Genomic DNA, 14571 nt, shown 5'->3' with positions numbered 1-14571 from the left:
GGAGGGTTGCATTTGCAACTGCAGCTCTATTCAGAGATGCACCATGCACTTAGTGAGCCACATAATGAATAATTAACATGCATTTTCAGTTTTGATGAACAAGGCCAAGTACGGTGCCATGCGTCATGACAAGACAGGCCTTTACTACAGTGTGATCTCATACTTGGGGGAGGAAATGAGGGGGGCACTATCTGGGGGTAAAACATGACACTGCTTCTAAAGAGGATGCCTGGTTAAAGTGATATATCCACATGCCACTGCAAATGGTCTTCATATGGGACAGGAGTTTTGAAAAGTTTAATTGCTTTGTTTTGAACGTTAAACCCGCGTTAAAGATAAGTTCTGACACGTGCTTATGAAATATGACCAACAAAAGTGTGCTTTTTGGATGTGTATCCTCATCTAGCAGATCTAGGGGTGGTCCTGCAGGGTCTTGTGGGACCAGCCTTGCCGCAGAATCCGTTCACACAAACCAGCAGGACACGGGCATTAATAATTCATGTTTATTAAGAGTGGGCAGTGACGCCGGGCTCGTGCCCGTTCCTGTGAGGTGGTGTGTTCCTACCTGTTAATGGCTCGCGCGGATGAACTATTACTTACAGCGCGAAAGGAGCGTGACTTACCTTCGTCCATGGTCGGTAAGAGACAGGGGCGTCCTCCGTACAGCAGCAGCAGCTCTTCTCAGCCTCTCTATCTCCGTCTGTACTTCCCGCCGTCGCTCAAGTACACCTCCCGGCTCACTGCAGCTCCTCTGGCCGCCTCACGGTGCCCTCGCCTCGGCTGTGTGCAGCCGCCGAGCCGCAGCTGCTGCGGGTCTCCGGTGTCGACTCAGACTCACACCGCGAGGTCCAAAACACCCTCCACTCACTCTTAGGGGAACTGGGCGGGGCTTAAGGATGGGCGGGGCTACGGCGCATAGTGATGTAAAGACTGCGGATCAATACAGCTTTCCGGAAAACAAAAATATATTATGAAATTCCACAACCACCGCCCCCCATCCGTCCAATAGGGCACTATTAGCTTCATCCTCACGGGGTGGGAAGGGTAGGTTTGGGTAGGACGGTGTTCAAAGTGGTGGCACTTACGTTTTGAACGTGTGCCTTCATGTATTCGTGGACTTAACTGCTCTTGCTCAATGTAAGTCTATTATTTTTTTATTATTATTTTTTTTTTTACATATCCTAACACCTAAAGTAGTAGATAAGCCTTAGGATTTGAGTGAGTCAGTCCTTACACAATTGTTAGGATTTATATATATATATATATATATATTATATATTAAAAATAATAATAATAATAAAATAAATATATAAACTTTACTTTTCTTTTTTTTTTTTTTTACCTGTACTGTACTCAAAAATATATGCATACGTCATTACAGAGAATACTAGAATCCTGACAGGACTTTCATAGTTCTTCAAATCCAGGTCGTTTCCGGGACTCTAATTTTGAAATCACTAGCAGCAAACTGATTAGCTAATCATGGGATACAAACTCTAGGACACTAATCTGACATTATCGAGCAGGAATGTGGTTTATACTCTCAGAAATCTGTGCAATCTGCGGTGGTAGCTTTAAGGGAACATACAAACCATATTCTGAATTGTATTTCATTTCCAGGACTTTTATTTTATGTATATAGTTCTATAATGAATGATTAAATATATTTATATTACACGGTCTGCACCTTTAGTGAACAATAAAGTACCATTACTTCTTTTTTTCTGAGTGTAGTGTTGAATATTAAAAACAGAAAGCAAAGTTTTTCACAAAAATCACAACTTTATTGCACCAATATATTTATACTCATGTATCCTCAATATCGAATGTCTCTTTTTGTCTCTCGAAAAAGGCGGCATAAACGTACAGAATCAGTGGTGCAAATATGACAGGAATCGGAGACCAAAGCGTTTTCCTTCAGCATGGGTTCAATTGAAAAAATTTGAGTGACATTTCTAACAGAACACCAACACATTCTACAGAACTATATATTTGTTTTTCCTCCTCCAGACTCTTACTGCACTGCCATAAATGAGGGGGGGGGGGGGGGGGGGTCCTGACTGAGAAGAGCACATCCTCTCAAACACGACACTGGCACATCTACCCACTGGGAAGGTTCTCCAGTTAACAGTTCACAACCTTTAAATATATATTAGGTTTCATTTGTGAATTACATGTGCATTTTAATATGCTTCTCGCTTTTTATATTATAAAGTAGAACTTTCAAGATCTATTTAGATAATTCTTTTGTTTTATATAAAGGAATTCAAGGCAACTTTCTCTAAAATGGAAGTATTTGGGGAGGGGAGGGGAGTAATTCTCAACTACAAGGATGTTTAGGAAGTCACAGAGAGCACGAGTGGGACTGTACAATGTTCTAGTCAAGAAAGCGTCACAAAACTCTCAATAAGTCGACAACTTGTCGGTGATCAAGTATCTGGAATAAAATTATATGCTTCGAGACGAATTATAGTACAATTTCAGAGAGATTCGTCTCTGTAGGATGAGGAGAGACTGGTGGAAATGAGTGACTGAGAACTGGGAATGGTGGCGAGGCTTGTACAGAAGGTTTGACAGAGAATAACGAGAGAGCAATGTTCTCTTAAGACCGGCTTCTGTGGGGCGCTTCCTGAGATGGACCCCCGGTTCCAGGTGACCTGTGAGACTTGCATAGAGTAGAAAGAGTGGCAATAGGTCAGGGAAATGGGATTATGCGCTATATAAACCTTCCCTGCTGAATTCTGAGATGGAACAGCTCCTCCAGTGGTGAAACGGATGGAAGAAAGTATACAGTTCTTCTGATTTTCTTATTTATGATATGCATTTTAGGGTAGAGCCAATTAAAAAGGTGCAACAAGCTTGTAACCTTTGGATCTGTTTCGCACTGCTCCAACAGTGAACAGACCGAGTGGGTGAAGTAACCCACCGTGAGGGTCTCTGGCTTCTCTTCAAAGAGATACCAATCATTCATATGAACAATATTCATAATATTCAAGGAAAAAAAAAAAAAAAAAAAAGGAAGATTTCACAGCTTGATGCAATGCTGTATATTAAAAGAGCAAAAGCAAGGCTTAATTTCAGAATTGTCCCAAATCATAAAATAAATAAAAAAAAAGCACAATGATAAAGTTGTTCAGAAGAAGTCCCCTGCTAAAGATAAAGAGGGCGGACCTATGGTGGCCATGGACATGTAACATGTGTTATTTTGTTCATTTGGGGATCGTAGCCTAATCTTCCGTCAACAACTTCTAAATGTCAGAGGTACATTGTTGTGCTTTAAAAATAATAATAAAAAAAATAAAAATAATACATGCACGAAAACTTTTTTTTTTAACCAATAAACTGGGAGGCAGTATGAACCAATAGTCTATGTCCAAATAAGCCATTAGCCCATAACAGCACCCTTTACTCATTACCCTGGAGGGTTGTCAGTTTTCAGGTCAAAACAGCATCCTGTCCTGATAAACAGCATTTCATCAGACATAAGTTGGATCAGTGTGCCTCAAGTCATTTACGTTGATTCGACCCTGATGCCACAATAAACGTGGTCTTGATTCCAAACATCAGACTGAGCCCCATGACCTTGGCCTCGTTGCTTTATTCACAGTACTTTGCAGATCCTCTTTATTCGCCTCAACCTTCTCAAAGAGAGCGTGCAGCCTCTTGTCCAATAAGGCAGTCTCTGTCTAGCCAGGGAGCGCAATCAAGATCCCACTACGACACTGTAAAAAGACAGGAACGGGGTAGGTTATTAATATATCACTGTTAGGTTCGTTTAAAGATTCTATTCTGTTCTCTGACACACCCCAATTACAAGGAAATGACCTCCTAAAGATAAAGGAACAGCCTGCTGCAAGTTGGGATGTCGACAGAGTGTTCTACAGAATGTGACTAAAATATACTGAAGTTGTACGCTTTTCTTCATACTGTATATATACACATTTAACACAAGAAGCCATAGGTCACTCACCTCAGAGGCTGGCTGCACATCGTTTGGTCAGACAAATTACCCAGTGATGTATAAATATCAAGATCATAATCATCTACAGTTTTACAGTTATTGTCTGTAACCCTTATCCAGTTCAGGGTCAGAGTGGGTCCGGTGCCTATCCGGAATCATTGGGTGCAAGGACAGTCACCCGGAGGAAACCCACACAGACACAGGGAGAACACACCACACTCCTCACAGACAGTCACCCGGAGGAAACCCACGCAGACACAGGGAGAACACACCACACTCCTCACAGACAGTCACCCGGAGGAAACCCACGCAGACACAGGGAGAACACACCACACTCCTCACAGACAGTCACCCGGAGGAAACCCACGCAGACACAGGGAGAACACACCACACTCCTCACAGACAGTCACCCGGAGGAAACCCACGCAGACACAGGGAGAACACACCACACTCCTCACAGACAGTCACCCAGAGGAAACCCACGCAGACACAGGGAGAACACACCACACTCCTCACAGACAGTCACCCGGAGGAAACCCACGCAGACACAGGGAGAACACACTACACTCCTCACAGACAGTCACCCGGCGCAGGACTCAAACCTACAACCTCCAGGACCCTGGAGCTGTGACAGAGACACTACCTGCTGCAGCACCGTGCCAGTTTTACAGTCGATGAGTTTAAATGTGCAGACAGTGTTTCAGGGCTGCGGATGCTAAAATTTCCCAAAAAAGACTCACCTTCTGTGTCATTAGCGATACCCCAAACTGTTCCTCCTTCCTCCCAGGGTGACAGACCACATGTTGCGATGGTCCTGGATCTTCTGGAAGACGTTAGCGCTTCTTCTCCTCTCTTTTTTATACTTTTTAAATTTCTTTACCTATTGATACACAACAAATATGAATTAAAACACTGATGTCTGACAACACTTGTGTTTTTATTACTTTAGACATGGTGATGAATATCAGAGTTTAAACCTCCTCACCTTTCCACTGTCAAACTCCTCGTCCCATTCATCAATCACTGTATCATGTTTGGCGTATTGGGCATCCTCGATGGCATCTCTACTGACTGCAGAGCGCTCTCCCTCCCAACTGAGAACTGATCAACAAATGATAATTCCTGTTAATCTCACGTACTGGTCAAATTTAAAACTAGGATTGATATTATTGTCTGTGTCCAAAGAAAAACATCCATCCATCCATTATCTGTAACCGCTTATCCAATTTAGGGTCGCGGGGGGTCCAGAGCCTACCTGGAATCATTGGGCGCAAGGCGGGAATACACCCTGGAGGGGGCGCCAGTCCTTCACAGGGCAACACAGACACACATTCACTCACACACTCACACCTACGGACACTTTCGAGTCGCCAATCCACCTGCAACGTGTGTTTTTGGACTGTGGGAGGAAACCGGAGCACCCAGAGGAAACCCACACGGACACAGGGATAACACACCACACTCCTCACAGATAGTCACCCGGAGCGGGAATCGAACCCACAACCTCCAGGCCCCTGGAGCTGTGTGACTGCGACACTAACCTGCTGCACCACCGTGCCGCCCAAAGAAAAACATGACTCTCCAAAATATAAGGTTTACAGGAGAAGGGACAAACATCTTAAATCAATCTATAAAATTTGTCGTCCCCATTAGTTGTGAAATTACTGCTTACAGTTTTCGTGCAAATGTTGAAGATTAAAGGAATGGTATTAAAGATTAAAGGAAGAGAGTACAGTTTAAATAAACTGTGTTTAAACCCGTGTGTAGGACACAAAAGTCTAAAACACTTTGGAAGTCTAGAACGTCTCTTTTATTCAAGATAATACCCCTACGTTTTTCATTAAAATCCTATTCATTTTCAAGGCATTTGGGGTGTGACATTCTTGCCTTATTTACGAGGGGAATAAGAGAAAGTAATTTTATTTGTAGTAAACAAGAGCTGGAGTAATTGAAGCTACAATAAAGAGGGCTGTCAAAACCTCTCTTTCCACTTTGTCAAATGTTCTGTCATTTTACTCATCAGTATTTTAAAAAGAATGTAGTTGAACAAATAAAAAGTAACAGAAACACTGTGTTAATAAACCAATTAAAGAAAAACATTTAAAAGACAAAAGCGTGTTATGCATTAACTGGCAAAGTTAATTAGAGAGAAGTAAGTGGTAACTAACTATTTCTTCCAGTAAGATACACAATGGTGCTCACTATACCGCGGTTTTTAGTGCGAAACACATTGCAATAAGTGATTTTAAGCTTAATATATTTATAAAAAAAAATCTGAATAGCACAGCCATTCTCCACGGAGACAAATTTATACTCAACATGCAACAACTGTATTTGTGCTAAAAGTGTGTATCTGACAGAGCTGGTGTCAAGGCCAACGCACACAGAGCCTTACTGACGTTACACTGCAACATGGCCATCGTGATTAAAAAAAGAAAATAAAACCCATCTTTAAAATATAACCGTATTCCATTTCACCTCCGACGGTGCAGTAGTTAACGTTTCACGTAAACGAACTCATAAACAGACAAATATTAATAATAAAATACTGAGAAAGACAACTCATTGTGAATCTTCATAATCCGCAAAAAACAACAGCACAAACTGTTCTGGACCAGGCTCATTCAGGGATATAAAGCGCTAGTCTTACCTTCAGTTCCATATGCTTTATCTGTGGCGTTCCTGAGCAGCTCTTCCACCACTGTAGAGCTCTTCTTGCCATCCCATGCCACAGGAGCAGGACGCGGCCTTTTCTCATCTGCATCGTCCGATCCGGCAGAGCTCTTTTTGCGCTTATAGCCGTCCTGAACCTGGCTGTCCCACACTACCACGCCAGCTGTTCCTGGAGACCACAGAAAAGCAATAAGATATGAATATACAGACTGTAGCTAAAAAGAATCAGGAAAATAAAAGGGTAAAACAAGACATAAAACAGAAAGGATTCCTTGTTACATTTTATGTGTGGAGTGCTTTCTATAGATTTATTTCAGTGGATGGACTTTTTTTGGTCAACATTCAATAAACAAGTTTCTGATTTGACAGAAGTATAGTGTAGAGTAAGACGTCAAGTAGTAAATCAGTGAAAAATAATAAACAATTGGCAAATTGGTTTATAAAAGGAAAACTGTCGAGAAGGAACTCAAATCAGCAGGTCTTGAAAATAGCAAACGCAAAACACAACAAATGAAAAATGAAAAAGCAGAAACAGGAGTCCTTTTTTCGACAGAATTGTTAGAACCTGGCTGAAATAAACTGTTTTCATTTAGAAAAACTTTACACCCAAACAACCCCAACTTTTGTCTGGAGACTTTCTAATGAAACATTAAGATTTCTACCAGATTTTATGAGGCTGCAGATCAGGTAAAGCCTCAGAGGGACGGCGAGGTGTAAGCTGTGTTCATTTCATGTTATGTTTTTGCCTGAGGTTGTACCTGTGGTAGGTTTGCACTTCTCGGTCTCCATAGGTGGTTTCTGAGCGAAAGGCTCTTCTCCAGGAGCATCTTCGTGGTTCCCGCATTCTTCTCTTAGCTTCGCCTCTTCTCTTTTCCTCTTTTTGGCTTTCTTCTTTGCTTCACGCAGCTCCCTCAACTCTGCGTCAGTATGCTCCATCTCATTCACTTCGGTACTACAGCAGAGTGGACGAAAGAGGCTTATTGGATACAGAAAGAAAAGACAAAACCACTGACTGGTATTAACTGTAGTTAACTATAACTTGATGATGGTGACATCACTTGTGGTGTTTACTCGTTCCATTTCAACACAGGACCCTGAAGTATGCACTGTTTGTTTGTTTTTGGGGTGTTGGGAATACACCTCAGTATCATTTTGCATGAGTTTGAATGTGATTGGTTAATTCTGCCCAAATAGGAGTGTGTGCGCACTTATGCAACCACATTATTTTATCTATTTCTCCCTCTAAAGTATTTTAGTTTGTTTTTCAGCAAAGATTATAGATCACATTAACAGTGGAGTACATTTGAAATGTTCTATCTTTGTCTTGTTTTTCCCCCAAATCCCAAAGAAACTGCCATTTTAACTGGGGTGTGTAGACTTTAATATCCAATGTATACAGGCCATAAAATTCAGTTTTATACAAAATATAATTTCATCACATTAAATATATAGCTAAAAGAGTCTGGATTAAAATTCACCTCAAAGAACAGAAATGAATACCGATGTTCTGTACATGTGTAAGTCATTGTTATGTATTTTGCCTGGATATGTCGATTGCTGTTCCTAATATAACTCTAATATTAAAATCTATTAAGAATATACACCCCTTAAACAGATATGCGATTCACAAACCTTTCAGGGACTTCCACGGGTTCGCCTTTGGTCTCATGCAGCTCCTCTCTGAGCTTCTTTTTCTTCTTTTTCTTCTTCTTTTTCAAGGTGGGGTCTTGCAGGGCTGGTCCAGGTGAAGGTAACGACAAAATCTGTTGGGATGTTGACGGACTCTCTGGTTTTGACTTGGACTGAGATACTTTGGGATCTGTGGGTGGTTCTTGCTTTTTTGACTGTTCTGTGCTTCCTTTAGCATCTATGCCGACCCTCCATGTGTCTCCGAGGCACCAGTCTTCATCCCAAAGTGGCGATTCCAGATGGGACTGCACCATCTCGCGCTGAGCCTCATGATCATTTTGCTCCTCCTCCCGTTTCCTCTTCTTACGTTTTTTTTCTTTCCTCTTTTCACTTTTGCACTCTGCCTCCTCTCGCTGGGCTTCAGCTGGAGGCTCACTGACAGGGGCTTCCACTTCAGAGTGGCGGCGCTTCTTCTTCTTCTTTTTCTTCTTCTTTTTTAAAGTGGGGCTGCTGAGTCCATAAGCAATGCCAGATTCTACAGCTGTCTGATTTGTGATTGGTCCTGGTTTACTAAAAGGGTCGGGCTTAGCTTTACAGAGTGGTGAGGAGTGTGAGGGTTTGTTTGGTAAAGAGGAAGGCTCTTTGAGGGGGCTCACGTGTTTAAAAATAGTCACAGGTGGAGGCTGCAACTTGGGAGAATGTAATGGAACCCTGATAAAAGACAAAGAATACTCTGTTATACCGTTACACACAGGCATCCATCCACCTCTCTACACACACCCACACAGGATTCTGAGTGCTGATTATATGATGGTCATACCTGTGGCGTTGAAGAGGTGAAGCAGGGGTAAGATGGTGAAGCTGAGCTGGATGCATGAGGTCACAGGACTGATGATGTGATGAGGAGGGCGATGCCTCAGTGCTGCTGCTGTGGTTGCTGCTGCGGCTGCTGTTGTTGTTGTTGTTGTTGTTCAGGGTCTGGTTGAGGCTGGGACTGGCCTGCAGTTATTGACATAAATAAAAACTTGGTGGTCGAAAAAAAAAATAAAATAAAATAAACCATAGCCAACAAAATATGACAAAGATAGAAGGATTCAAACATGGAGGGAAATCAAGACCAGAACATGAACAAAAACAAAAAACAAACAAAACAAAACAAAAAAAAAGTATGGCAGAGAAGAATTAGAAATGGTTAGAAATAAAGAACACAAAAGCAAAGGAAGACAAAGAAATTCTAAAAAGGACAGCAGTGCCAACCTGAGTCAACAGTATAGACACCAAAGCAGACATAAGGTCTAATGCTGCACTTATCTGCGTGGCTTTAAAAGCCAACGGGAGGAATTTCAGTCATGAGCATCCGCTGGAAAAGAATGGAAGAGCAGGCAACAGGCAGACACACAACTCTCAGTAACAGGGCTGAGTAACATTGTGGACCTCATGAATGTTGCAGTAAGAAATAACTATTTTCCCCCTCCCCTTTCAGGACTATTTTTTAGACCCATCGTTCTCATTATGTTTTACAAACCTCATCTTGGCCGACTGCCCTACATTTTTCAGACCACAATGCTCAGCCCCACGTTATGATCCACAACCACACGTACCATGCAGCCAGGCCGCGGTTACACTCACCTTCTTGGCAGACAGTGCCAGTCTCTTGGCGGGAGGAGGAGACATGGTGCTGTTGGGCTCGGACATGATGTTTGTGAGAGCCGGCGGTTTCAGCTTCGCCGACTTCTGCTCCTCTGTAGCCACTCGCTCGGCGCTTTTTGCTGGGGAGGCCGTCCCATTCACGCTGCTCTTGGCTGGGGTGGACACATCTCCCACAGGAGCACTTCTGGTGCCAATCGATTCCTGCAGGTCAGAGGAGACAAGCTGCTTTCAGTCTGTGATTCACACAGAGACAACAATGAACGACAAATCAATGACAGCTATAAACAGAGTCAGTGACTCGACGTATACAGCACTTCAACTCAGTAATAGCCAGAGAAACCTGGGTAAGACGTTATTTTACAGTGTTCTTATTACATTGTAGGGAATAATGTGTTTATTTCACTTGGGAACAAGGGACATAGTCCAGTATTCAGTTATAAAAATGTCACTACACTGGCATTTATTTTATTTCACTGAAACTATTGTCATATTTAACGCCATGCAATCGTTTTTTGCTGAGCGATTATTACACTGCAATTTCATCATCTCTTACAGAACAATAAGAACTCTGTAAAATAAATCATTACTGAAACAAAATGAGCAAAACAGTACCTTAGACTCTGAGGAGGTGTCTACAGATGAGGAGTCGGACAGGGACTTTAGTGAGGTAGACAGCACCATGCTGCGGCCCTCACCGCTGCCCCTCTTGTCGGAGTCAGACTTGGTGATCCCGTTGGAGGAGCCGTTGGGGGCAGTGCCACGAGCCTGGGGCTGAGGAGCAGGCTTCTTCAGCTTCTTAAAAGGTTCCTCAATCAATGTTGGACCTCCCGGCAGCCTGGGCACGGCGTGGGCAGCAGGGGTGCCGTTGGCCATTTTGGGCGACTGAAGTCCAGAACCGTTCCGGGCCACAGGAACACCCAGACCCCCGTCCACAGACTGGATCTTTCTCAGCTGAGCTGTGTCCAGCTTCTGGTTGATGTCAGAGGGGGAATAAATTAGAATAGATAATTAACACCAAGTCATTTTAGACCCATTCAAGACTTATGATCGATCATTCCCCCAGACATCCACCACAGTATGTACCTTTGTAACCTGTGGAGAGGACAGAGGTCCGTTCAGCGTTATTTTCTTGAGCTGTTCAGGGGTCATGTTAGTCCTCCCAGAGTGCACCAAGTGCTGCTTTACAATTGGACCATCATTGTTCTTCTTTTCAGGAATCCTAAAGCACAAGGGTATCCATCTTATAAGTTAGATCTCTCTACTAAACTTTCCATGTAAAAGTATAACGCGGAGAGGAGTCTGTCTTACCTTAGGTAAAACAGGACATACGCCTGCTGATTGAGCACGACCTTGATGTTACTGGAATGCACCATCGAGTCGTTCATCTGGTACCACTGCCCGTTACTGGCCTGCAAAATACAGCTGATAAATTATGACTGTGAAGAATAATCAAAAGGGAGGGAAAAAAACCAAAAACATGCAAAAATAAGTTTCTAAATATGGCGTCTTTTAAATACAACTGAGGCTTGGTTTTGAACGACATCTAATTTGAAAAAGTCTGTTTAATCTATGTCTGAGAACCAAAACACTTCAAGTACTCTACCAAATAACACAGACAGAGAAGGTGGGAAGTTAAAAAAAAAAATCAAATTCCTGGGGCTAGTGTCAAGATCATTTATCATTGGTTCTATTTTTGTTGCAGTTCCGACTACAATTCTGGCAAAAGACAACAGCAGGAAGGAGTCGTGTAATAAAATCAGCTTTAAAAAGAATGAGAGCAAAGATTTCAATGAATTTCCTAACAGTTCTGACATCTTTTTGAAGATATAAATATACCCTGAAAGTAGGACTGGACAATAATTCAATATCAATATAAATCGCAATATAACTGTTTCAATAACAGTATGATTTTTAAGTATGTTTCAGTATTCATTATTTACAGCATCTGTCACTGACTGACGATCACTGGAGGGCACTGCTGTGAGTTCAGCACTCAATTTAAGTTTAGTTTACAAATACTAATATTAACAAAGCCAATAGGTTTATGTTTGATTGTGATGTCTCGGAATCATATCGTATCTAACGAAATCAAGAACTACATCATGATACGAATGTTGGCCGTATCGTCCAGCTCTACCTGTACGTCACCACCTTTAAGGTACAGTGCATTTCCAGGACAGTCACCTTGACATAACAGTAGTAGTGTCCAGCGTGGCAGCTGTACCCAGAATGCACCAGGACTGCATAGAGGCCATACATCACTGGGTCTCCTGAGCTCTGAGACATGTATGGGCGAATGTTCAGGAACTCTGGGTAGCCAACGTCCTTGGTTATCTTTCCCCCACTGAAGTTGGCGAACCGTTTAAGAGACAACGTGAGCACATTCGATGTTCGATGAACTGTAAACCGCTTTGTGGCTGGCACCTTCTTCTTGCACCTAGGATATACACAAACAAACATTTTAGGGCTGTGGAACACTGATGCATCTCAGTGTATTTTTCATTTACTCTCAGTTTTTTCATGAACATCAACAGGAAATGAACATGCTTTAAAATGAACACTACGCACGATTTGGGGCTCCCCCTACATTGCAGAGTGTAAGGGGGTGGTGTGTGTGTCCCTACTCTACTCCAAATGTACATAGCACAGTTTCTGCAGTGCATTTGTAGCACCAACTTCTAGTAAAAGTAACAGTAGCTGGATGTCAATGACTGGAAAATTATTATAGAAATATAACGGTTCTCTCTGCAGTGATTATAGTCCATCGCACCTCTAAGTGATGTACAGCTCATTTATTAATATTTAACCTTGGAATTATGTAAACAGCATCTCCAATGACTTGTAATATTTATACTCTCTGTATTACTTCTATACTCACTGTACATGCACCCTTTACAGACATATATACTCCCTAGAAGCACATCCGCTACTCACTTGGCACACATGTACGCATTCTCTCCACTTAAAACGTCCGGCTTGACAAACAGTTCCAGGGCACGCACAATGTTGGCTGCTTGCTGCGAGAGAGAGAGAGAGAGAGAGAGAGAGAGAGAGAGAGAGAGAGAGAGAGAGAGAGAGAGAGAGAGAGAGAAGAAAAAGAGAGAATGAAAGAGAGAAAAAGAGAAATAGAAAAGGAGAAAGAGAAAAAGAGAGAGAGAAAGATCAATGCAGAGTTCTCTCCCACCGAAGAGACACATTCATCATCTAGACACTATGACACTACAGAACCCTGAAAAACAAACTAGGGCAGGAAACTCACCCGAATCTCAACTGCTATGTCCAGATATGGGTCATACGTGTCTGACACACTTTTACAAATGGAGCACTTCACTAGAGGAATAAAAAAAATAAAATAAAAAGAGAGATATGAGGATCTACTTCAGCATATGCTTCAATGATTTGGTATCACTTTAAAATAAGACCACACTTAAGGGTTTATAAATGTTTTTTAAAGGTTAATAATTAGGCTGAAAACACATTAAAAGTCATTAATAATCAGTTATAACACAGATAGAAAGTTACCATTGACCTGTTGTTTGCCAAATAGTGAACCCACATGTACGTACTGTTACACAACTGATACTGGCCTCACTTTGTCTTCTCCATCAGTCGACATTATCCCTCTCAGTTTCAGCACATATTCAGAACCAATATGTTTAACCATTTAAACACCATGTTCAAACGAACCACAGAGAGATTGTGTTTTTAGACACTGATGATAGTGTGGTGTGTGCCCAAGACTAAATTCACATTCACAGGCCTTGGCTTATTCTTTACTTAGACAATTTCAGACAAGTTCTCTGAAAGTTCACACTGCTGCTGTTAGTGTGTTATATATGATTATTAATGACTTTTAAGGTGTTTATAACCTATTTAATAAACATGTCAAACCATGTCATTAAAAGCATTTATAAATGGTTATTAATTGTGCAAAATGCGATTAAAACACACCAACTCTTTAAATAATTAGCTGTTTAGTTGCATTTTGCTCCTCCTACTGGTAAACTCCGTCCTATCTCGGTCTGTTCAATGTAATTATGTATTTGGATAGTGGCAATAACAAATGACCAAGGATCTGTACGGACTGTTTAAGGGAAACAATCTGTTGTCGATTTTCCACTGCCACTAAGGCAAGTTTCTCATGGAACTTTTCCACTGCATGAATCTAATCTACACTGCGAGGGTTAAGGCCTTTTCACACGAGTGCGATTTTTACGGATGAAAAAGACGAACATCAAGTTTCGAAAACAAATACACGTATATTAGCAGCGTCTTTCACACCGAGTCTGAAACTGACGGACTGCAGCGCTGCAACAGACTTCGAATTAGAACCTGTTCTGTTTTTTGCGTTTGACTGAGGTGTTACAATCAAGCCGACCTAATCAGAGCGCCGTTGTCATGGTTACAGACCAAACAAGCAGGAAAATGGTGGCTGAACGTCTCGTCTTGTACGAAGCGGAACGCTAAAGCTTAAAGAACAAGAAAAACTGTGGAGGATAAAGAAAAACAACACGCAGAAGCAGAGCCTCAAACTCCCTCAGTGACCTTCAGAAACACTGCTGAACTCCCGTGTTGTTGGGTGTGAAAAGGCCTTTACACCCGTATCAGTTCTTACTCTGCTCGCTTGGAACCACAAGCACGCAGGTACTTTAGCGTCT

At 42.0% G+C, this 14571-nt stretch overlaps 2 protein-coding genes across 3 annotated transcripts in view; both read right to left on the bottom strand.

The window, feature by feature from the left end:
• cyth1a (cytohesin 1a) overlaps positions 1 to 822 on the bottom strand; it is a 69619-nt gene extending 68797 nt beyond the window's left edge. Inside the window, exon 1 of the mRNA XM_066643075.1 lies at positions 624 to 822. Coding sequence (XP_066499172.1) covers positions 624 to 633 — 10 coding nt within the window. The 5' untranslated portion in view covers positions 634 to 822. The remainder of the gene's footprint in view (positions 1 to 623) is intronic.
• Positions 823 to 1794: 972 nt separating this feature from the next.
• Positions 1795 to 14571, bottom strand: part of usp36 (ubiquitin specific peptidase 36) — a 23724-nt gene continuing 10947 nt past the window's right edge. For both annotated transcript variants that reach the window (XM_066641566.1, XM_066641567.1), the window contains exons 7-20: positions 13173 to 13243; positions 12848 to 12930; positions 12098 to 12350; positions 11222 to 11322; positions 10997 to 11132; positions 10526 to 10882; positions 9893 to 10114; positions 9084 to 9262; positions 8267 to 8974; positions 7393 to 7586; positions 6612 to 6803; positions 4947 to 5062; positions 4702 to 4841; positions 1795 to 3722 (exon numbers count right to left, since the gene is read on the bottom strand). In XM_066641566.1, coding sequence (XP_066497663.1) covers positions 4713 to 4841; positions 4947 to 5062; positions 6612 to 6803; positions 7393 to 7586; positions 8267 to 8974; positions 9084 to 9262; positions 9893 to 10114; positions 10526 to 10882; positions 10997 to 11132; positions 11222 to 11322; positions 12098 to 12350; positions 12848 to 12930; positions 13173 to 13243 — 2741 coding nt within the window. In that variant the 3' untranslated portion in view covers positions 1795 to 3722; positions 4702 to 4712. The remainder of the gene's footprint in view (positions 3723 to 4701; positions 4842 to 4946; positions 5063 to 6611; positions 6804 to 7392; positions 7587 to 8266; positions 8975 to 9083; positions 9263 to 9892; positions 10115 to 10525; positions 10883 to 10996; positions 11133 to 11221; positions 11323 to 12097; positions 12351 to 12847; positions 12931 to 13172; positions 13244 to 14571) is intronic.

The sequence above is a fragment of the Hoplias malabaricus genome, chromosome 13, assembly GCF_029633855.1.
Source record: "Hoplias malabaricus isolate fHopMal1 chromosome 13, fHopMal1.hap1, whole genome shotgun sequence".
Classification (NCBI taxonomy): domain Eukaryota; kingdom Metazoa; phylum Chordata; class Actinopteri; order Characiformes; family Erythrinidae; genus Hoplias; species Hoplias malabaricus.
The sequence above is the reverse complement of the archived record's forward strand: the minus strand, read 5'-3'. Positions and strand labels throughout refer to the sequence as shown.